Here is a 22,980-nt window from a genome sequence, read left to right as displayed (position 1 = left end):
GTGTGTGTGTGTGTGTGTGTGTGTGTGTGTGTGTGTCCCACTGTCTGTCCCTTTTCCTTTCTTAATCTTGCTCTCTGTCTGTCTCCTTTTGGCTATGCATTTAGAGTTTTTTGGGCATACACAGTTCCCCCCCCCCCCAGTGCATTGACGTCAATATGCAGGAGATTTGTAGATCCATCTTCTCCGCAGGGTTCAACAGCCACAGCACTGGGCCGTAATAAGTGAATATAGTGCTGTTACACTTATATAGAGTTCAATATAACAAAGCAGTTTATTAGAATAATAATTTTCTAAACCGAAACTATTTCATAAGGTAATTTCATGTCAAATGATAATTTAAAGAACACCAAATGAAGCATGTTTTTTAATTATATCATTTGCCAACATGCAGGATGAAATATCAATAATATGAATCTTTATATCATTATACATTCATACCAAAAATGAGATAAGCAAAATTACGATTAAATGTGTATCTGAACAGGTGTAGCCCAGTTACTCTGCACATCTCACTTTCATTCGCTGCTGGCTCCAAACACAGGAGTTTTAGATCTATCCGACAAATAAGCTTTACATTTTGATTCAGCGTATACAAAACTGTAACAGGCAATTTCCCTGAGTTATGAATTACTTTCCAGATCGATGTGTGGAAGGTTGAATGTACGTGCAGACTATCAACTGTCCACGTGGTGTTCTCGTTTTTTCTCTACTCTCTTGATTTTACACAGATTAAGCTTCTTGAGGCAAATTTGTGATTTGTCTGGCTATATAAGTAAAATGTGTCTTGCCTTAAAATACAAAAAATGCTCACAACTCTAGGGCCTTGATGAAATGCAAAGGCACAGTCAAAAAGTGGTGCTACAGAGCAGCTTCTCTCTGACAAACTAAACGAGGCATGTTGCAGTTCCGCATTTGGGTCACTTAGTTATAGCTGATATAATCTGCTATTTATCGTTTCACTTGGCAGACTTAACGTTCAATGCCAGTATTAGGGTATTTTAACGATAAACCTATAATACTGGGATGAACATGGCCACTTGATCTGACCAAACTCACTCTTCTGAAAGCATTTTTACTTAGACATAGGACTGTGCATTCTCCCCCCCCCCCCCTTTTTTGTGTATTGTAAAATAAGAAAAGCATTGTTGCAACATAAGAATGGACATGCCAAATGATTTCGGTTATTATATTGTATTGAGAATGAACCTAACATTTAATAGTGACAAAACTAGGTCTGCAAATATATTGAAATGCTATTGATATGTTGGATGTCATATGGCGCCACTGGGTGTTTATTTAACAAAGTAGTCTTTGTGTTCCCTGAGTATTCTATATCTAGACTGAACTATTGACCTGTTTGGATTTGGCACATAATGTTCTACAAACGATTTCCAGAGCTTTTCACTTATGAGAAGAGACATATGTCTGTCTGTCGAAACTCTACCAGCAGACATATTTCGTTTTTCCCTCCTTGGTTGCCAGTAGTTCCCATATTCATGTATTCAGCTCCTGTGTTCAGCTAGGCACTAATAACCTCCTCACTCTTCCCCTCCCTCCATTTCCCCCTTCTTTTTTTTTCCATTTGCATCCATCCGGTCGACTACTTCCCTCCTGCCTCTTTTCTCTCTCTTCACTGCATTCCTCACACGGTGTGAGGGTTAGCCCAAAAAGCTGTCAGGATATGTTCTGCTGTCAGCAAGATGCCGAGTGGGAGCGCATTAGATATCAGCCTCGGTGTGTCCCTGACAAGAAACAAGCCAATTAAGGAATCCCCCGGCACTGCTTAAGCCTGGTTATGGCAGAGGTCCCTGAGATGAACACTGGTGTGCTAAATCATCATACCTTTTTTATATTAGAGCCTCCATGGGGAGAAGTTGAGTGATTCTGGATTATTCCCGCTCTTTTTTTCTTTTTCTCTCTCGTGGAGCTGCCGGCCATCACTCAGCAGCAGGCCTTAGAGAAGTTTATCTGGGCTATGAAGGGCACTTGACATCCAGATTTTCCTTTCTCCCCTCTGTTGCGCAGTCTCACTGTCAAGGCTAATAGTATTAGGGGTGGAGGAAGTGCTTTGAGATAAGCCTTAGGTCATGTAGTCGCAATCAATTACTGTGGTTAGATATTGCAATAAAAAGATTAAGGTTGAGTATCGGGCAGAAGATGAGAGGCTCGAGAGCGTGTATCAACGCCTTCCTGAGGATGTAAGCACTTGAATGTTTGGTGAATGGTGTCATTTTTCTCTGTCTCTTTCTGACCCCCTCATGAATAATCTACACGCCCATTCACCTTTCGTTCACCTGCATACACACTCTGAGATGAATGTCTCGCTCTGAGCTTAACACTTGTGAGGTATCAGCCTGATGTTTAGCAGTAAAATAAGTTAACCAATAGTGCTGGTGCTGTTTTCATCCTCTTTCCATGGATGTAACTCATTGGTTGCCTGGGATCTCCGACAACAGATACAAATAGGATTATCCACTGCTTTTAATGATGGACGGCTTTCATTCTTTTTTGCCAGACCTGCCTTTGCTCAGTTTCCATTATACTGTCAATGAGTGAAAGCAAAGGGCAACAGTAGGCACTCCTAATCCCTTAAAGCTGTTTTTATGTAATTTAATAAATAACCCCCCTACACACAAGTGCACCACCAGCACCACCCACCACAGGGGAGATGACTCATGCATATTTCAGCAGTGTGCCTGCCCATTCTGAGTGGAGCTTGTTGTGGCTGCATGCAGACGCCAAACCAACCCTCTTTCCCTTCCCCTCTCTCCGTCTCTCTCTCTCGCTCTCATTCACCCCTCTGACGCCCTTTATCACTATTCAGCATTTCAAGAACACAGAGGGAAAGACTGAGAACAGAGACAAAAGTCTGGCCCCTTCATGAAAAACAACCTCAACACCTTTTTCCTTTAAATTATCAACTTGCCTTTGGCATTCACACATACGCATACGCGCGCACACACGCGATCAATTTCTCTTCAATATGCACAAGACTAATGAGTGAATCCTCTGAGGGTGAATGTGTTTTCTAACTCAGAGGCTATTCCCACTTTCAGGAAAGTCATTAAGAAACAACAGGCCTTCTTACACGGTTTCCCTCTTTCTGGCCAATTTGAAACAGGTCAATTTAGTTTCCAATCAGAGCAGGTAAAAAATAATCAAAGGGCACCTTGAACTGAAAGCTGCGCCTGACCAAGACATATGATCGTGTTCACAGTGTGTAAACAACAGTTTACAGCTTTTTCACTGTGCCGGAGATACCGTAGATGTGGGCCTATGGGGAAATACATTCCAGGAATTGGGGAGACCGGGCACAATTAATTAATTGATTAAAGTGTCTGTCTTTCCCTGTAATTTTCACTGTAATTAAAAGTATTCCCAGGCAACTGTGATAATCAAACATAAATGGGTGCCCATTGCAGGGAATTTACAGTGCAGCATTGCTAAATAAAGTTTTATACTATACTCAGCCTGACATCTAAATATTACCTGTAACTCTCACCACGACAAAGTGTCTCCCAAATGCAAAGGTGAAGACGTAGCGAGAGTATATATGTGCCGATAAAAAGGACAAATATGCTTAGTGAGTATTGTAAAAAAAAAAAAAAAAGGAAACGTTTATGTTTTAACCTGCTCTCAAGAAAATATTATGTTGTGCCTCAAAATTTGGTTATTGGTAAAAAAACAACTACTGTATATCTCACAAGTTATCATTGCTGCAGTGTAATGCCAGGTTTTCTTTGTCTCTTTGTGTGTGTGTGTGTGTGTGTGTGTGTGTGTGTGTGTGTGTGTGTGTGTGTGTGTGTGTGTGTGTGTGTGTGTGTGTGTGTGTGTGTGTGTGTGTGTGTGTGTGTGTGTGTGTGTGTGTGTGTGTGTGTGTGTGTGTGTGTGTGTGGATACAGGATAATTAGTATTGTTGGATGAGGGGATAGAAGTCAGAGACCTGAGGCAAAGATACTGATAGAGGTGAAAGGGACATTAGTTCTTCTCTGAGTCATAAAGCTGCCGAATCTATATACAACCATGTGACGTTACACATTTCAAGATTCAGTGTGACTCCTGGTGGATATCAAGTGTCCTGTCACTGTGCTGTAATGCTGGCAGACCACAAGAGTGTACTTGTGGTTAACCTTCCTCTTCTACATAACCACTCGCCTTCCTCTTGTAACAAGAGTTGTTTACTAGCTTTTGTTTAAAAAAACTCATCCATCTACAGGTATATACACCTCAATTTCCAATTCCACCTCATGTGACCAACTACACTCCTGCCAAACTCTTCATCAGGTAGTCATGCCGGAGCAGTTGAAATTATTTTGAGGTGTGCATTGGGTAGGACTGACATATTTTAGTTTAGTTTGTGTCCAGAACTAGAACCGGAGTGTAACTGTGACAGGCAGCTACATGGCGTACTGCTGTATCGGCCTGATACCAGGCTGTGTCTAATATGGTGGAGATTGACTTCCTCTTTCTGGCTCCGAGGTAGTAAGGGGGATTTAAACTATTTTACCTCCCCAGATCTCCACACCTTCCCTCGGGCTCTCTCACCTCCATGCCTTAAATATTAATGGTAAATCGGAGGATAGTGGATGAGTGAGGAGGGGATAGGGCTGACAGCTTAATCATGGTGGCAGCAGCCTCTCTCTCTCTCCTCTTCCTCAACGCTGTGGGCGGCTGTCACCACGACCTACATGATGTAATCACCTCCATAACCCTGATATGGGCCACAAAGGGCCTCGCAGAGAGAGAGAAAGAGAGACACAGAGGAGGGGAGGTGGGACCTAAGGGATCCTCTTGCTGAGGATCATTTAAAGTCAAAACCCACACAGTGTGGATACTGGAGAATGCGAAAACACTGCAGAGCTAAAACAAACCCCCAAAAAAGTTTTCTATGGAGGTCTACCACAGCTCAATTAAACTCAACCTTACTTCACTTGCACTCACTTAATAATGCTGCAGACAGGTGGTAGCTTTTCATGATCCCTACTCTGTCAGCCACTACTTACTTACTTTAAAAAAATATATATATATTTTAACTTTTTTACACTCAATCTTCTACACAGATTTAAGTAGCTGATGTGCTACATCTGACCTCCCTCTGTGATGTTGGCTGCTTGTATTTCACGCTGTGCACCCTCAGCTTTTGCAATTAAAGATTTATGGCTCATTCGCTACATATCTAACAACCTGCTCAGGAATGCTATAATTATGAAAACAATCATGTCATCATATGTATTCATTTCATTTATTGTTTCCCCTGAATGGCCAAACGTTTTAGCACATGCTAAATTTCTGCATATGAATGAACAGAGGAGGGCTTCATGTCAAACCATGTTGAAAAGATATTCTTGAATGTGCTCAACCACTTTTTTTTCATTTTTCTATCTTGAAATACTCTGTATATTCAAAGTTTTGATAAAATTAATGTTGTCACAGTCAAATATCTGTATTTCCAAACGCTGGTTTAATAATCTGACATTGGATGTCATTATATTAGACCAATATCACGTGGGATAATCTGCCGTGTGAACTGTCATGTTGCATTCGTTTCTGGAATGTCAGGACTTGCAGAAAGGCCATCGTCTACATCACTTTGAATTAAATAATGAAATATTTAGAATCATATTCTTAAAAGGATTTTTTCCCCCTCATCAGATATCAGAGACATCTGACACAAAATAAATAAATACTACCATGAGAGCTCACCACTGATGAGATATGACACCGATCAAAACTGCAAATATAAGCATTTACCTCATTAGACAAAACACTTAACACTTGACATTTTGAAAGGTGCAGCAAAAAAGAAGGTTAAACATCCCTGGCATTTTCTTGACAAGGACACACTGATGGCTAACCCTTATATCTGAGAAAATGGGAATTAAGCATGCCCACAAACAAAGACCGAACACAGTCACAGAGTGCAGTGGACGGTCAAAGGACCCAAAAGACCCTCTGCCTTTTTCTTACCACTCTGCGTCTTGAATTGAGTTTGGTAGTTAGTGTGTGGAAACATGACCGCCACAGCGCATGTGAACAAAGGCGTGGGAGTCAGCCAATTCTGCCTTTGTTGCTTACTGCATGCAACAAGGGGACGTTTTCAATCAGTGCTTCAGGTTTTCTGACAGGACAGAGATCAAAACAAGAAGGTTTTCGATCTGAGGACGTTACGATTTCTTGTCAGCACATCTATATTTCATGACGCCAATATACCTTCCAGTTTGGCACTCGCTGCTCTCTCACAGATATTCAGCCAGACAGAATGCTGGAGCTGGAGGCACTTACTGCCAGAACAAAATGAAAATACCCCCTTTTGGGTAGCTGACAAAAATACAGCATCAGGTACAGCTCATGCAGTCATCGTTTCTCTAGTAACTGAGAGGCAACTGGACACAACGGAGGGTTGAACATTACGGATTTTTTTCAACACATCTTTTATGTGCCTTCCTGAAGATAAAAAGATTAAGGGACAGGCGATGATTGATAGGTGTTGGAATTGGGTTTCATCATGGCCAATTAAAATGGTAGTCCTCCTCCATTCAAAAAGTTTTGTCTGACATTGACTATAGGAACTTGTATCTGAGCAATTTTTGTCACTATAGAGGCGTTTTCACATTCCTCTCCTGGAGCAGGAGATTTCTGTGCACTTCTCTGCATTTTGAAATTCAAACGAATCCTGGCAAACAAAATATTAAGATTTGCAGATTTTTTGTATTTATTTTCAAAACGTGTCTGGAGGGGTTCTTTAACAATGTGTCATTCATGAGCAGAAAATGTAGTGAAAATATTAATTATTAAATGTTGCATTTAGTTTTGTAAGTATGGCCTGAACAGTTAGAGTGAGTGGACATCACGGGGGAGCTTCCTCAGAGACTGAGGCTGATTATCTGTCTCCGACCCACAGTATTTCCCAGGAGGACAGAGAGGTCTGAGCAAAAGCAGATTGCTGCCACCAGTTCTGACCTGTTCACATCGATATAATTGATCTCATTGATGCGGCACAATGCCGTGCATTTTGAACACCAAGGCCAAGTGAAATATAATTGGCTAGAGTATTGCCCTTCTTACCCCGTTTATAGGATATGTCTTCCATCCAAGCTCTCCAAGCACAGACGTCGTATCCAGCAGCACAACTGAAATGGGGGGAAAAAAGGGGGAGGGGGGGCAAATGCGACCATTAGCGATATGTCAACACACAAAAAGTCCTATTTTCACACTGGAAATTTAAACATCAGTCACAAACGTGTTCATTTAGACATTTTTTCTATGTAGCCAGAAACAAAATCCTCGGATCCTCATGAGCGTGGCAGGGTGTACAGTGAGAGCAACAGTTTTGCTTCCGGCGACACAATTTGGGGACTGACGGATTGCAGTCAGATTGCTGTCAACAGTCCATTCCCATACCTGCCATCCTTCGCTCCCACCCACAGCTTTACTTCAGTCTCACTCACAACAATATGCTTCCCTGCTGCCTATAACTGAGGCTGTTCATGAAATATATTATCAGGTAAATTCTGCCTTTAACCATTTCTTTGCCATGTAAATATGAGTTTCATTATGCCAGGTATTAACTAATGCAAATTAGAGCTTTGGTAATGCATTTCCCCTGAGTTTAATATGCAGTCATTTTAATCATAGTGTCTCATAATAGTATAATTCTCAAATTGCCAATATTCTCGTCGTTGCCAATATTTTGCTCTCAAGGACAGAGTATTTAATAATTCAGGAGGACAGCTTCTCTTACTGTGAAAAGAAGCACAAACTGCTCCCTGAATTTACCTTCACTATGAAGCCAGAATAACGTCACTAAATTAAAAAAGGAATGCATTTACTTGCACTTGTGACAACGTTGGGGAATATGCAGTAGACACAGATGCATTTTGAAAATCCATAAATCTTACACGTTGCCCACACAGTCACCTTGTCAAATGTGTCAAATCCACAGTACAATGTGTGCAACAATACAGTTGCGTGTAGATTCACTGCGTCATGAACGAGGTGTAAGAACGAGGTGAAAGAAAACTATTGGGTGGCTGGCAGAAAAAATAAAAAACACGAGACTCAAGAGACTTGTTTAAAAGCCAATAATTTCATTCTCATGCAAAGAACCACCGCTGTAGAATCTGCTCATCAGAAGCCAAAGCACTTTCATCCCTGAACTTGTCCTGGCAGCCATTGACTAGATCTCATACAGTATGTTACGCTGAGAGTTACACACGTTCAATTCTGACGGATTTCCCACAAAACAAATATTCGACTTGGATAATGATTAGAGTTTTAAGTATCAGTCAGTCATGAATGCCCAAGCGGTCCTTGGGGGGCTCATTATACCAACACAGATCTCTATCAGTGACAGTCGTCGCCGAATAAATCTCCATTAGCATCATTGCTCTGGGATAGCTAGTTAATACAGTCAAATGTACACGAAAGGAGGTGGTTTCAATTCTGTGATATTACAATTTGCAAATTGCAATGTCAAAGAAAATTAACATTTATATCTATGTTAATGTACTCTGAAAAGGGAAGAAAAGGGGGGAGAAAGGACACGTGTGTGTGTGTGTGTGTGTGTGTGTGTGTGTGTGTGTGTGTGTGTGTGTGTATATATATATTTTAAATCTCTGTTTCGCAGTTATGAGCCAGTACACCTCTGATGGAGCTTGGCTGACAGAGATTGTCCTGTATCGGCTCACTGAGGTTTTCATTGTATTTGCGCTCATGTGTCTGTCATACACAACTACATGAACGCTCCTCAACTTCCCCTCGTCTCCCAGAGAACTGGTGGAAGACAAACTGCAGAGACACGATGTAACTCCTGTCTGGTTTCAGGCCAAAACAGCGTGTGCATCGCAGCATCCGAGAGTTCAGAACAACCATTCAGGAAATGAAACCACAGCGTTGTCAGAATCAACAAAACACAACACAATATAAAAGTATAAATACAAGTCGATGTTTGTAGCACTGGTGTGGTTCTGCAGCAGACAAATGTATACCTAAACAATAAAAGGAAGAAATACGACAATTCCTGCTTATTCTGTGACTATGTGCCTCTCTACGTCTGTGTGGGTTAGGTATTGTGTAACATACATACAGTACATGTATATATATTTTAACAGTGATTGTCAGATGATGTACGAAATAGATTTGACATGTCAAAGCGGTATTGTAACAGACTGAACTGCAGCTAAAAACACCAAAGCATTTGGAGAAAGGTTAGGAGTTTTAACGCGCTTGCAATTATGCTTATAATCTGCTAAATGAATGCAATGTAATATAGTAACATGTGTTACGTAGAATGCAGGAACAGGACAGAGTGCGGTGTCATTTATTCAACTGAAGGACAGGGAAACAGACTTACGGTGTGTCTAAACGAAAACTAAATCCAACTCAGAGTGTCCACGGATGTAGAAAGAGGAAGCACAGAGGAGAACCATAGGCAAAAACACGGGGCAAAAACACAGGGAGCAAAAGGGAACCAACAGGGAACCAACAAGCTGGGACAAGAATCACAGGCGAACTGGCAAAGACAAAGAGAAGCACGGAGACTAAATAGACACGAGGAGGCCCAGGTAACGAGACACAGGTGAGACACATTAGGAACAGGTGGGGGCAATCACTGAGACACAAGTCAAGACACCAAACACACAGGCGAACAGGAAGTGACAACACACGAGGAAGGAAACCACAAAGTAAAACAGGAAATCAAAAAGTCACGACAGAAAGGAAATAAAGGTAACTTTACTAAAACCGAGACGCAAGGTAAGTCGTTACAAAACAGGAAACAATAACAAGGGACCAATGCACCAACACAACAGATACACAAGAAATGACAAATCAAACAAAAGTCCCCTAGACACGAGTTCATGGGGGCAGAATCATGACAAGGTGCTGTCCTCATTATCAATATAAACCCTCAAAATAACACTGAACTGATGATGAATTCCTGCTGCGATATTCTTAAAAAATAAAAGAGAAAGCTTACAGTGAAATACAGATTCTACTTTATAATGTCCCACTTATCCAACAACAGAGTGAGGGATTGTCTAAATGTATTAATTAAATTAAAGAATGTTTCAAAGCAGCATTGGCCAGTGTTGCCACTTGGGGGCAGTGTAACAAGCGTTATACACAACAGTGACATATTATCACTTTTCAAGTTCATATAAAGAACTTAAATGTCCGTCTACACATCCACAAGGATACAGAGCAATGTGAAGACTTGTTCGAAATTTTTTCTGGCCAGCCAATGAATGAAGAAGTCACTCTCCCTCTGTCTCTGCCTTTTGTTCTCTGCCATCACATGATGGAAATGTGGCTCTTCTGCAGCTTATTGCTCGACTGTCTTTGCTATAGCTGCTCGCAAACTTTGCCAGATAGCATACAGAAGGTTCATCAGAGGTTTTTTGTTTTGGTTTTTTTTGCTGAAAAATATCTCCTTGCAGCTGGTTAATGAGGACTGTGAGAGTAAATCAAAAAAGTGAGATTGACAAAAACGATGAGCTGGAAGATGCCCACGTACAACTAAAAAAAACAATAATTGCACCCTGTTCCCACTGTCTCATCAAACAGGAGTCCGTCGACATAGAGGATATAAGAAGACACGGAGTGGAAACTCCTGGTGTGTCAGAGAATGTATTCAACGTGATGGCATGCTTCCTGTAGTGGGGTTCTACACAGAAAGATACACCTTCCCAAAGACTTCTAGGTACATTATAGAAATGTAATCTGTAAAGAAAATGCATATGCTGTACATCACTGACCACTGAGGAGCGGTTGCATCTGACTCAACAAAGAGAGAGGACTGATAAAGACACAGACATACGTGCACAGCAAGAGAGCGTATGATAAGACTTTCATTAGGTTTCTGATTTGTTTTGTTATCAACACCTAGAGCAACTGTATATTGAGGTTTGAGCTTCAGGAGCGGATGCCTTTTCACTTTCTCTGACCATTGTGACCATCACTGCTCATAACGTGGCTGTTCTGTGGTTGTGTGTTCCAGATAAAAATAACACAAACCACATCTAATCATCAGGACCGGATCATATTTCATGGCAAAGACTTAACAAGAAACTTTGTGCTTTGAACATGTGAAGCACTTAATATCTCCTGTTGTGCTACATCAATCTGAGGAAATGGCCATTGATTTATGAAAATGTAGCAGATTATTCTATTGATTGACCATCCTGTCACACGCACACACACACACACACACACAAACACACACACACACACACACACACACACACACAAAGAAAAGGCTCCATGCTGATCTTTTTATCTTCAGATCCTTTCCTCTCAGCTAGGTTATAGCGCAGTTTAATATTTCCTCCATGTTGACTGGCCTTGAATCAATTGCAGCGCTGTCTTTTTTCGGCCCAGGGCCGGGTCAGTGCCATTTCAGTGTTAGGCTGGGGGACAAGCTGGCACTGGCAGTGGTGTTGATGGACACCTTTAGGCGTCTGTGGGCAGGTAGGCAGCACAGCCCCTGGAGAGTGGCCTAATTGCTGAGAGTCGGCGGTGTTGCTCACTGCGGTGAGCAGTTTCACACCTCACTTTGCCATAAATAAAGAACAGCTGATGTAGTAGGCAGTGTGGAAGTATCTGGGAGAGAACCCTACGGCGTTGGTTCATAATGCTGTGTTTTCCGACTAGATGAGGGCTCAGAAAAGCAGAAAAGACCAAAGTCTTATGAGGTGTTCGGATCAAAAAGTGTGGCACGCTGTTGTGAAAAGTGCAACATCGCAGAGGTTGTGCTTGACTTGTGTGAAAGACGGAGGACGCTTTGGCACCTTGACGCTGTTTTGAACTGACATCACTGACCTGACACCTGGAGCAGTGTACAGGAAGCCTACCCTCCACCAACATGAGCCTGATTTTGTGTTGTAATGTTTCATCCGGATAACAACGGTTGCACACGTGTGTGTGTGTGTGTGTGTGTGTGTGTGTGTGTGTGTGTGTGTGTGTGTGTGTCTGTGTGTGTGTGTGTGTGTGTATTTTGGGTTAGGTACAGCATACCCCACCAATCTACTCTAAAACTGCCAGCATAGAATACATCTACCTCACCCTCTGTGTTTCCCTCTCTATCCCTCCATGAAGTCATCTTTCAGCGAGGCACCCACAGACCCTGCCTGGAGCTGAGGGTCCTCGGGGACGTCCACTGCTTGGATATAAATAGAACATGAGCTGGCCAACTCATAAATATGTGGAGCACAAGTAGACATCTCTTGTCTGGACTACAGCCTTTTACGCAAGCCACACAAACACCACAAAATAACGACAGCGCTAACAACAGACCCAACGGCCGTCTCATCCGCGGTTACTTCATGTACATTTCAGTTTGGAACAGTTTGAGTATTCACACAAAAACATTGGCTCTGTCAGGAGGCCACGTCTAACAGTGCCATTTGCACCCAGGGTGAATAGCCGGTGGGGCTATTTACACCCAGATTGTAGGTCGTCAGGGACCACTTCAATGGGTCACATGGCAGAGGCTTTGACAAAAAGGCTTTCTAGCATGAGGTTTTCTTAGTCAAAAGGTCTAATCTTTTCCTAAATCTAACCACACTGCAACTAGAAATTCCCTCATTACAACACAAACCTCTTTTTTTTAACGGAAACACATCTAGTGAAGCTAAAAGATCAGGGTGCAATTTTTTTGGTTTTTCAGTTTAGTTAGGATAAAGGGGCTACATAGGACTGTGCTCAATCATTTAATCATCTGGTTTATACAATGTTACATGAATTGAGAAAACATAATGGCTCCTACAACATTAATTGTGGCTGATTTGGTACATGATATGAATTTTGTCAGCGGAAGAGTATGTGTTGTGACAGTTAATCCTTCTAACCAAGTTTCATAAAGCCAATATTTTTACGACATTAATCAAGCTCTTTACATAACTATTCTGGCAAACAGCAAGTTTGTTATAATATAAATAACAGCATTTTGATCTGGGTGATCTGGGTGAGTATTTCAGTGAGGACTGCACACTGCCATTAAGTGGTGTCAACAAAGTGCTCACGGCAGATGAGGGGATGATATGCTGTGACATTATCCATAGCAGAGGCAATCTGACAGGCATGACAGGATTTTCAACACATCTCCGCACGCCAGTCAACAACGTGATAATTGACGGCAAAGCAAATCTTTGAATGCGGTCGATTAGATGTGATATATGCTTTAAGTGATTTTAAATGACAGATTTGTGAAGGGAATTCATGCCAACAGAAAGTGAATTAGCTGGATGTGTACTGGGTCAAGTACTGCCACTACAACACTGAGTATGACTTGTTGCACTTCTGGATACACCTTGATAAGACGTATCGCAACAGATGTTTTTGGTTTTTTTTTGCTTCAGAGGCAAAATATAAATAGATATAAAAACCGGCGGAGACTTTAACTGATGAGACTGAAGCAACAAGTGGCTGCAAAGTGCAACGGTGCTCTATGAGCTGAGCTTTAAATAATACTTAAAGCTACAGTTATATAGAGAAGAACACAGTTTGAGCTTCCATAGCAACACAGCAACCGACTCATAAGACAGTTTTCAAATTACCTTTCCATTTAGAAAAACATAAATTACCCAATTTAGGGGGGGGGGGGGGCATTGCTTCCACAAGTAAAGTAAAAACACCAGTGAGCTTATTATTTTTTTCCTATGAAAGTTTTTTTTTAAATTTAAATGTGGTATTTTTTTCAAAATTGTCCGTTTGAAAAAACAAAAACAAAAATAACACCTGCTGCTGAATATCTCCTTCCTCTACGGCATTGATGGTCGGTATCAGTGCTCTTGTGGGCGTTGCCAGTGCGATCACACACTTTAATCAGCCATGAGCACAAATCAGTGTAAAGACTTGAATAATAATTCCCATGATGATTTTATAGCTGGTTTCGTTTCGAGTCTCGCAATGAGACGACAGTTTTGTGCTTTCAGAAGACCCAGCAGTGTCTCACTCAGATGCATTTGATCAAAAAATATATTTATAACATTCATATGTGGTGCTTTCATTGGACTCTTTCATTTCCCAAGGATTGATTCCTTTTTTGATTTCTCATGCATGAATTTCACTTTCAGGAAAAACAATCTGAAAAATGTCAGAAGTGCGGAACAAAGACACAGTCTCCTGATTTACTGGGTCTAAGCAATCTTCCGCTCAGGAAAATTACAAGGGCTCAAGAAATCAGGTTAGTAAATGAGATTTGTGGGTGTTCATTATAATAAATATTGCTTCTTCACAGGGGAGGGAAACGGGGGGAGAAATGAATAAAAGTTAAGATTGTGGGAGGAGATGTACTGATGGGGAAGAAAAAAGGCTTGTTCAAACTTGGTAGTGAGGGAGCGGAGCTTTGTTAATAACTGTCTGCAATCCCAGTTGGGTTGATGTGGGGGTATTGTCTGATATGTAGCTGTGAGAGGAGGCACACAGGCGAGAAGAAAAAGGTGATTGTTTTTTTTATTGTTCTCCAAATAGCTGACATCTTCCAATTTCGTGTGTGAAAATCCCCAATCTTTGGAGTTCTGTTTGTCAGTTTTTCGGAAGCATCAGACACCAAAACACCCCCGAGCAGCGGCGTTGCGTGTTGTCCCCAGACTACACAGTGTATGCTGCGGCTGAGCAGGGCAAAACAAAGGGACATGCGTTCACTAGATGTCCTTTTCACGGTCATGAATTGGGTTGAGGAAGACAGGGTTTTTTAGAGTCTGTCCAATAAGCGTGAAAACCCAGCGGCGAATTGTCGCCAACTATCAAAGCCCGTGAAGCCACTGAGCCACTCCACACACTCCGACGTGCGTTCGCCAAATGGAGCAATGCGTTGAGAGAGCGGGGTGATGTGGCTAGGTGAGCGACAAGAATGCCTCACCGCCTAACGAGACACTTCTTCTTTTTCCATCAGAGTTATTATCACTTTTTTTCCCCATACAGAGCTATCACGCCGCTGCAGCCAACGAGTGCAATTGTGCCGCTTTGGTCCCAGACCAGTCAATATGAGAGACTCGAGTACAATAGAACGCAGAGCTGAGTTCAATCATTCAATCTGTGGCAGAGAAAAACACAGAGTGAGGCTGTTATGTAGCAGCTGTCTTGGAGAGCAGGGAGTAGCATCACTCTTATTGAACTCAGAGAACAATAAAATGTAACCTGGGGGTGGGGGTGGGGGGGGGGGGGGGGGGGGGGGGGGGGGGGGGGGGCAGATCCAGCTGTGACCCTGCACAATCAATAAGACTATTTTAAACCTCACTGATGTTGACGTGTGTTGTGCGTGCGTGTTTGCACATAGAACCAAAGAGGAATACAGTCACAGAAAAATGCGTGACCCCCCCAAACACAGATCATAGGCAGCTGGACTGCAAGATAATGCAAAAGAAGTAAGATATGTGCACTAAACAATTCTCTCTCTCACACACACATGCACACACACGCACACACACACACACACACACACACACACACTCTCTCTCAGTGAATAAACTCATCTAAAGCAGCTCTGGAACACTTACTGTACGTGTATTTAAAATACTTCAACACCTCCAGCTCAACACAGACCTGTGAGATCTGCTCTCACACATTCTCACTCTGTCACCCACGTAATGATTCAATCTCTGGCGGCTCCACCGTGTGTGTGTGTGTGTGTGTGTGTGTGTGTGTGTGTGTGTGTGTGTGTGTGTGTGTGTGTGTGTGTGCATGTATACAAGTTTAGAAATGTGTAGGGAAGCCCGAGAGTTGTCACTTGAGCAGCTTTGTCTGATAAAAACTGAGCTCAAAGGCAAAACCATTGAAATCTCCTGGGAAAAAGGAAAAAACTTCAAATCTCGAGATTGAGTCACGGTGCATACATGCGCAACCACAATGCCAGATTGTTGTAGTTTATGAAAAGTACATTTTCAGAAAGTGACATGAAAATAGAAGCATAAATCAGCAGTTGTTATATTTCATATTCAAGAACCCCATAGCTTCTCCCCATGCTGTGCCAGCGTGTTTGTTGTTTTTACTTCAAATGCACTATCGTTGAACAAAGAGTACAGTAGATACAGTGGATGTTTTCTCACTGGGGAGGCTGTACCGACGGGTGCAGTGAACGCATCGCGGACAGATGTGTCCTCCTCGAATCACTTCACGAGAATGCGGGGAGGTGCGGAGGCATGAACGGTTCTGAACGGACCCGGGAAGCCGCGGGTCGTCCGCCTCACCTTGGTTGCACTGGCTGAAGCGAGCGAGGACGATTCCCAGGAAGACCGACGCCAGCGCGAATCTCTTTCCACGACTCATGTCTCCTGCAGCAATCTCTCTCTACGTGGGGGACTTCTGGCACCGATCCGCCGGTCCCGGTCCTCACATTAGCTCCCGGTCGGAGCGAAGTGCCGGACGACAGAACCAGAGATCCATCCTGTACCTGTCGGCGGCGGCGGCGGCGCGCAACGGAACGGACCGAATTGGAACCAATATCTTAGAGTGAAGTAAATTCTTTTCTTTCTTTCTTTCTTTCTGTCTTTCTTGTTGTTGTTGAAGTATCCAAGATAAGAACCACCTGGCTCCTAACAAACTTTGAGGATATCCCGCGGACTTGGATCGGCGCTATGGCATCGTTTCAAAGACGCACGGACGCGCCGCCCGTCAGCCTCGTGCGTCTCCGTGGCGCGCACGGTTCGTGGCGCAGACTTTCGGAAATCCCCGTTCTTGTTGTTGTTGTTGTTGCTGCTGTTGTTGTTGTTGTTGCTGCTGCTGCTGTTGGCACGGGGGTGTGCCGCGGGCTGTCAGCTCCCCGGCTCCGGTCCGGTCCGCGGCAGCCGCGAGATGTGAACGGCGAACAGAGGCACGACTGGGACGAGGCGCGGGAGCAGCTGACGCGGCGGCTACTGAGGGAGACTGCGCGCATCTGTGCCGGATACTCGGCACTAGAGGGGGTTAGCTGACAAGGCAAAGGTGTGTGTGTGTGTGTGTGTGTGTGTGTGTGTGTTAGCCAATGTTTCAAGTGCAGGGGTTCCCAAATGTCTCCATAATTACCTGAAAAGGGTGAAAAATATTGTGTCCCCAATGATACCTCTTATGTTTTGTTATTTTATGTCTTTCATGTAAAGGGTTAGCAGGGTTCTAAAAGATTGCGATGCTTGTGATACACGCTGGACAATGACAAACTCAAACTATAGGCACCCCTTTGACATCAATCACCGATGGGGGGGGGGATATTCACTTTTGATTGACCCCTGCGTAAAGGTCAATGTGTTTATTCAAATACAGCTCTGTGCCTTACAAGACCTGCTGCGCAACACGAGGACCCACCGTACTACTTCGTGACCTTAAGTCGTGTTTTCAGATCCTTTAGCAGCAGTTATTAGAAAAATACACCATATGTAGTTTTGATCAATAAATCCGAAGCAAGTTTCCTCTTCAGTTGAATAACAGACAGACTGTCTGTGACGATAATGATATTATCTGGAGGCAAATCCTGGGGTTGCTCGGTGGAGAGTGAATAATGGAAAAGAAAAAAAATCACTGTCTGCAGCTAATTTCCTGTATGAAGACCAACTGTAAAAAAAAAGTCATATCTAATAAATCCCTGCATTCAAGTAATAATGCACTGATTTCCTACTTGGAAACTGGACACTGTTTGGATCAAACTCATCCCTGCTCTGAATCTTTTTCCCCCCTGAATATTCTTGATGGGGAGGGGAAGTGTTCTGTTAGTATGATGTGACGCCTGGAAAATCAAACTGCAAACTTTCAGAGAAAAAAATAATATTTTACAGGCTTGATATTTATTGCACCAGCGCTGATTTGTAAAAAAAAAAAAAACATTTTGTGTTCAGCATGTAAGTGCAGCAAACTTCATCCCACAGGAAGTGTAGCTTCATTTCCATCCATTTGCAGTGCATAAGTGAGCCGCGCTGCTTGCCAAGCCACCAATGTCAGCCAAGATTAGGGAAGGTCTTCCTCTCATCTTCATGGACGTCTCATCGAGTGAGTAAGCAAACCCTCCCCGACCTGACCGGGTTAAACAAAGCGATGCTGGCTGCTGTGACGAGACCCAGTCAATCAGAACAGAGGAACAGCTTCCCGTCAGCACAGACGAGGTAAATACATCAACATCACAATCCGTCACCGCCACTTAGCTCCCAGCCAATCACCAAACAATGCAGAGACGCTGCCAACCGACTACTGACTTTGTGCGGCACAATGTGCAAACACGCTGGGGGACGGAGGCTTGTGGCGTGGAATATATCGACCACAGTGGTCGGTTTGTGTCTATTGTGTCTTGCGGGAGGCCGTAGACGCTACAGAAATGAATCAGGCTCTTGTAACGTCACATTGCAGATGCTTTACAAAATGAATAAATGTTATGGTGAGCTCGGTGAAAGGGGTTATTGTACAGTAGAACTTTTAGTCAGGTGGTAACAGTGTGTGAACTGTAGCTTTGTCACCGATGGGGACACAGTATTAAATATTCTACTAGATGATTCTGCTTTATGCTGTTATTAATCCAAATGAAAACACCTCTATAAAATGTCAGCAGATGTTGGGCTGAAATGTTTTACTTCCACTGAATATCTTCTAAGGTGTGAGATAGTGCTGCTAATATGAATACGTTATCCACCACAACTATGCTATTCCTACCAATTATATGCAAAATAGAACGTATGGCGGGTGACTTAAATCATCTCTCTTTCCTGTAGAGAGTGAGACTGGTGATGACTTAGACTGATGATCAAAGAGGGCAAACTGTTGAGAACAGGTCCTCTGCTGCCACCCCCCTGCAATGATTTGGTTTCCGTTGCTGTAATAGTGGTCAATGAGGTGTGACTGTAGTGTATAGGGGGCCTAACTGTGAGCTATGATTCCCCCTGTCCAGAGAGAACAAGCTCCGTCCATCTGTACTCATCACAGGCCAAGAGCTGGAACGAGACCACATCAGCACAACTGACAGAGACAATGAGACTTTATAACGCTAATAGGTTCACTAATGTCCTGTTCTCAATGAAGTGCCAGCCCGTACAGAACTGCCCCACACACGGATTGAATCCAAACTGATGAAACAAAGAATGAGAGAAAATAAAAATTAGGCCGAAAGGAGAATGCCACTCCAAGTCCATTAAACACTGCAATTGAAAATGCACTGTGTTATTCTGGTTTCATGATCATCACCTTGTTTGCTGGTGTATATTAAAAATTCCTTTAAATGGACAAATATTATGACATGACCTCTCATGAAGCAGCACATTCTATCTGGTTGTGACATGTGTGTCCCACATTAAAATTATGAAAAATAATTTACTCTCTCAAACTTTATGTTAAAAGTAGTGAGTAGTGGTGGAGTAAATCCTCCAATAATATACTGTTGTAATGTTTCCTGAATGTTTCAAAATGAACCGTACAAAAGCATTAACATAAAATATATACTCAAATTACAAAAAGTAAAAATAATCATTGTGCAGGAGAGTCCATTGAGAATAAAGAAAATTATATAACTGGTTTGTAATTTTTACTGCATTAATGTCTACCTCACTTTAATGTCACAGCTGGTAAAGATAGAGCTTAATTTATAATATACAGATCACACAAGGTAGCTTGTAAATTTCCCCAGGGATCAGTCCTATCTTAACATGCAAAAACTACATAAAAATATTTGCTGATTAGAGCTTTAAATAACGTAGTTTACAGACATTCACTCAACAATAATTTAATGACATTTGAGCAAACTTTTCCCCTGGTAGGGGTTACACCGCACCTTATCCTCAATAAAATTTTGCGACTCAAAGGATTTGCACTCCAACACTAAACCCATTTTCCCATTCTTGATTATTGCATTGGCCCTGAGGGAACACTCGGTTATCTGAGCTTCATTCTGTTGCCCAAGGCGAGGATGACACTGAATATTTTCAAATAGCATAACAGAGGGGGGAAAAACAGTTGCTCAAAACAAACCATGATTACTGTGCTTCAAAACCGCCTGTGGCAATTTACAGTCTGCCTTGTGTTCTGATTTGTTTTTTAAAATCAAGCTCGGCTTTTGAGTTACAAGATGTCTTTGTATGGAGCTGTGTGGCCTCAAAACACAGGCCCCTTTGGGTGGAGCACAGTGGAAAAAGCCATGGCTGCATGCAGTACTGAGCACCGACTCTAGGGACCTCTTCCATCCACAGGGTAACAGGTGCTACATGTACGTTTTCTCTGCCTTTGAACGTGGTTTTGGCTTGGCAGTGGGCTGTGGTGACGGTTGCTTGCAAGAACGTTAGCCATCATTGTATTTACGAGACAAGATGGGGTAGTGCCCCCTCTGAGACTGGCAGACTGGACACTACGGCGACTTGATATCAGAACGTGGCAAGATGGGCCGACCTGGTCTGTGGCTAGCTTTTGGCAAGTAAAGGAACTAAGTTTGATGCTTGAACATTGCTGTTAAAATGGTAAGTAAAAAGCTATCAATGGATGAATTATGTTGGCTATGTAGCAATAGCAAAAAATGAATTAAGCTAAGGCTTTAATTATAAATGTCATATAAGCTATTACCATTGCTATTTGAGCAAATTGAAGCACAAAAGTGGCCCATGGGTGAAAGCCTATAAGTAAACTTGCAATAACAGATTTGGTATTGTGGTCAACAAGACAAGTTGTTAACACAACACTGGCATATTATTACATCTTAAGTTGATATGGCTAACCAGCAGTAGCTCTGTTTTTGGTCTCCACCACCTCCACTTCAACTGCTAAAGGCTCAGCTGTGTTCACCAGCCAGTCGCGAACTTTGTCTGTTGTTCCTTGTCTGTTTTCGGCCAAAAAAACAGCTATGAGAAGAGTAAAGGTGAAACAAACAGGGGCGGAGCAACAGGAGTGGCCAGGGGTGCCAGCACACTATGCCAGACACTACCCCATGCCTGTCCCGACACTGTGCACGCCACTGTGTTCGTGTGAGAGAGTGATTGCTGTATCATGAGCTTGTATCAATATGCAATAGTATGTATGTCTCAGATTTAGCCAAAACAAGACCCACTGATTTGCAGAGACTGGTACGATGCAAGCACGATGCTGGAAGCTTTCCAAGCTAATTTCATCTATATGCAATTACTTCAGCCAAATCTGTACAACTCACCACTGACTCATAGAGACTAAGATCATATCAGATAGTTTTTACATTCAAACGTTTCTCCAGTGGAATTCATTTCCAGTAGAATGTTTGTGTAGCAGCAATATATGACGAAGATTGCTTTAGTATGCACGCAGCTTCGTCAGTATGTTCCCACTTGGAAATGCTATGGGGATATCACCACATATATAGACAAACTCATATATTCATTACATAGTTTTAGTTTTTTCGAGTGGATGGTGCATACCCACAACAGAAACATCCTATTTGCAGAAGCTCTAAGTTCAAAAACACAAAATCTGTACCATGTCACAGTCTAGGGGAAAGTAATTAACAAGTTGACTTGCTTAGTTCCTGTTGCCGCACTGATATATATCCTTTGTTATTGAGTAAATAGTCTAACTTGTTAAAATAACTGAATGTGTACGTAAACCTCAGTGTTCTCTTCTTGTTTGAACATGTGGTCGTCATAAAAGAATAAGAGAACACTAGCTCAAGAAAAAACTCTCCTCCAGACAATCTCTCTCCCCAGAATGACTTAGCAATGTGTATCTTGCTGCACACAGACATGCACACACACTCATAACACACTTGTGCTACACATTTTGAGGTTGCCCACCTCCCTGGCTGCCTAATGGGCCATAGGCTCTAATCTGGATGGCCACGGTGCTCAGGAGAATGAGCAGAGCAAATAGAGAGAGCAGCTCATCAGGCCTGAGAGCCGGTGTGTCCGTAACCCCAGCTGTTAAAGAGACACCATCCTATCGTTCAGAGATGAAGGAAGAAAACGGGACACCTTCACAGGCAGTGGTAATTTGCAGAGATTTATAGCAGATAGCTTCTTGTTAAGCATTTTTTTTCAACTTCTCTCTATCTACACGCACACACACACACACACACACACACACACACACACACGTATATGTAAGTGATTATCACTGTATCAGAGTAATACGAAAATAGAATGGAACTTGTAATGTTATACTCTACTGTCCAGATTTTAGATAAAATTTATATAAAAATCGGACAAATTATTAAGTAGAAAATTGTGCACTTTTTTGCATATTCAAATTGCGACACGAATATTGAGTGCAACAAGATTTATTGACAGTGTAGATAGTGGAAATAGAAATAATCTCAAATGTAGTGCCCAGTAGAGCCAAACTACCAGCCAGTGTGCAATGGGGCAGTACCGTAGGGGGAGTCCAGTGTCCAGAGAGACGTGGTGAAGGATCCACTCTTCCAGGGGAATCTGGGAGACTGTGGGAGCTGGCTGAGCATGACAGACTGAACCAGGTAGCGGGTGATCCTGAAGCAGGGTAAGTCAAACCATGGTTTGGGCAAGACTGGGCACGTACAAAGACAAGTTCCAAAAAAAGCATACAAAGACTGGCAAGTTTGGCCTAGGCAACAATGCCACAAGGTAAGGAGACTTGTCTTGCAGTGAATGCCTAATAAACAACACTACAATATATGGTACTCAGCCAGTCAGGTTCACATAACTGACAGAAGACAAATTCCAACTGAGAATAACAAGAATTTCTGTTGCTTTCCAGACAGGCACTGTAATCACAGACAACATTGATGTAATGTGGCATTCAGCGACTCGACAGTTCCGTAGACCTGCCCCGCCACCACGTCCTCAACCCCAAAATTTCCATTAGTAATTGACAAATGGATGGATTAATGGTGTATAAAATGACCCATCCATCATAGGGGCTAAATGGGATAAGAGAGCAGCACTCTGCCAGGTATTTTTAAAAGCCTGGTTCTCTTGACCTCTCTGTAACTGGAGACAGCGCGGATTGCCTTTATTTTACTGGCTGTAGTTTAAAATAAACAAATATATAAATACGTTGTTTTTTTCGTAATAGGGACAAAAGTATCAGCTGTTAAACCTGAGA

The 22,980-nt window shown here is 42.5% G+C and overlaps 1 protein-coding gene across 4 annotated transcripts in view; it reads right to left on the bottom strand.

Moving 5' to 3' along the window:
• Nucleotides 1-22,980, bottom strand: part of LOC118282502 (ephrin type-A receptor 6-like) — a 291,167-nt gene that overhangs the window by 134,653 nt on the left and 133,534 nt on the right. Inside the window, exons 1-2 of one of the 4 annotated variants that reach the window (XR_007032131.1) lie at nucleotides 16,188-17,294; nucleotides 7,066-7,130 (exon numbers count right to left, since the gene is read on the bottom strand). Coding sequence is in view for 2 of the 4 variants with exons in the window: in XM_047337337.1 (XP_047193293.1) it covers nucleotides 7,066-7,130; nucleotides 16,188-16,266 (144 nt within the window). In the remaining 2 variants the exon portion in view is untranslated. Of the gene's footprint in view, nucleotides 1-7,065; nucleotides 7,131-9,352; nucleotides 9,458-16,187; nucleotides 17,295-22,980 lie in introns of those variants that run through there. The other 3 variants (XM_047337337.1, XM_047337338.1, XM_047337335.1) reach the window with 3 other exon arrangements.

Source organism: Scophthalmus maximus, chromosome 14 (assembly GCF_022379125.1).
Source record: "Scophthalmus maximus strain ysfricsl-2021 chromosome 14, ASM2237912v1, whole genome shotgun sequence".
Taxonomy (NCBI): domain Eukaryota; kingdom Metazoa; phylum Chordata; class Actinopteri; order Pleuronectiformes; family Scophthalmidae; genus Scophthalmus; species Scophthalmus maximus.
Note: the sequence above shows the minus strand (reverse complement) of the source record. Positions and strands in the feature narration are given on the sequence as shown.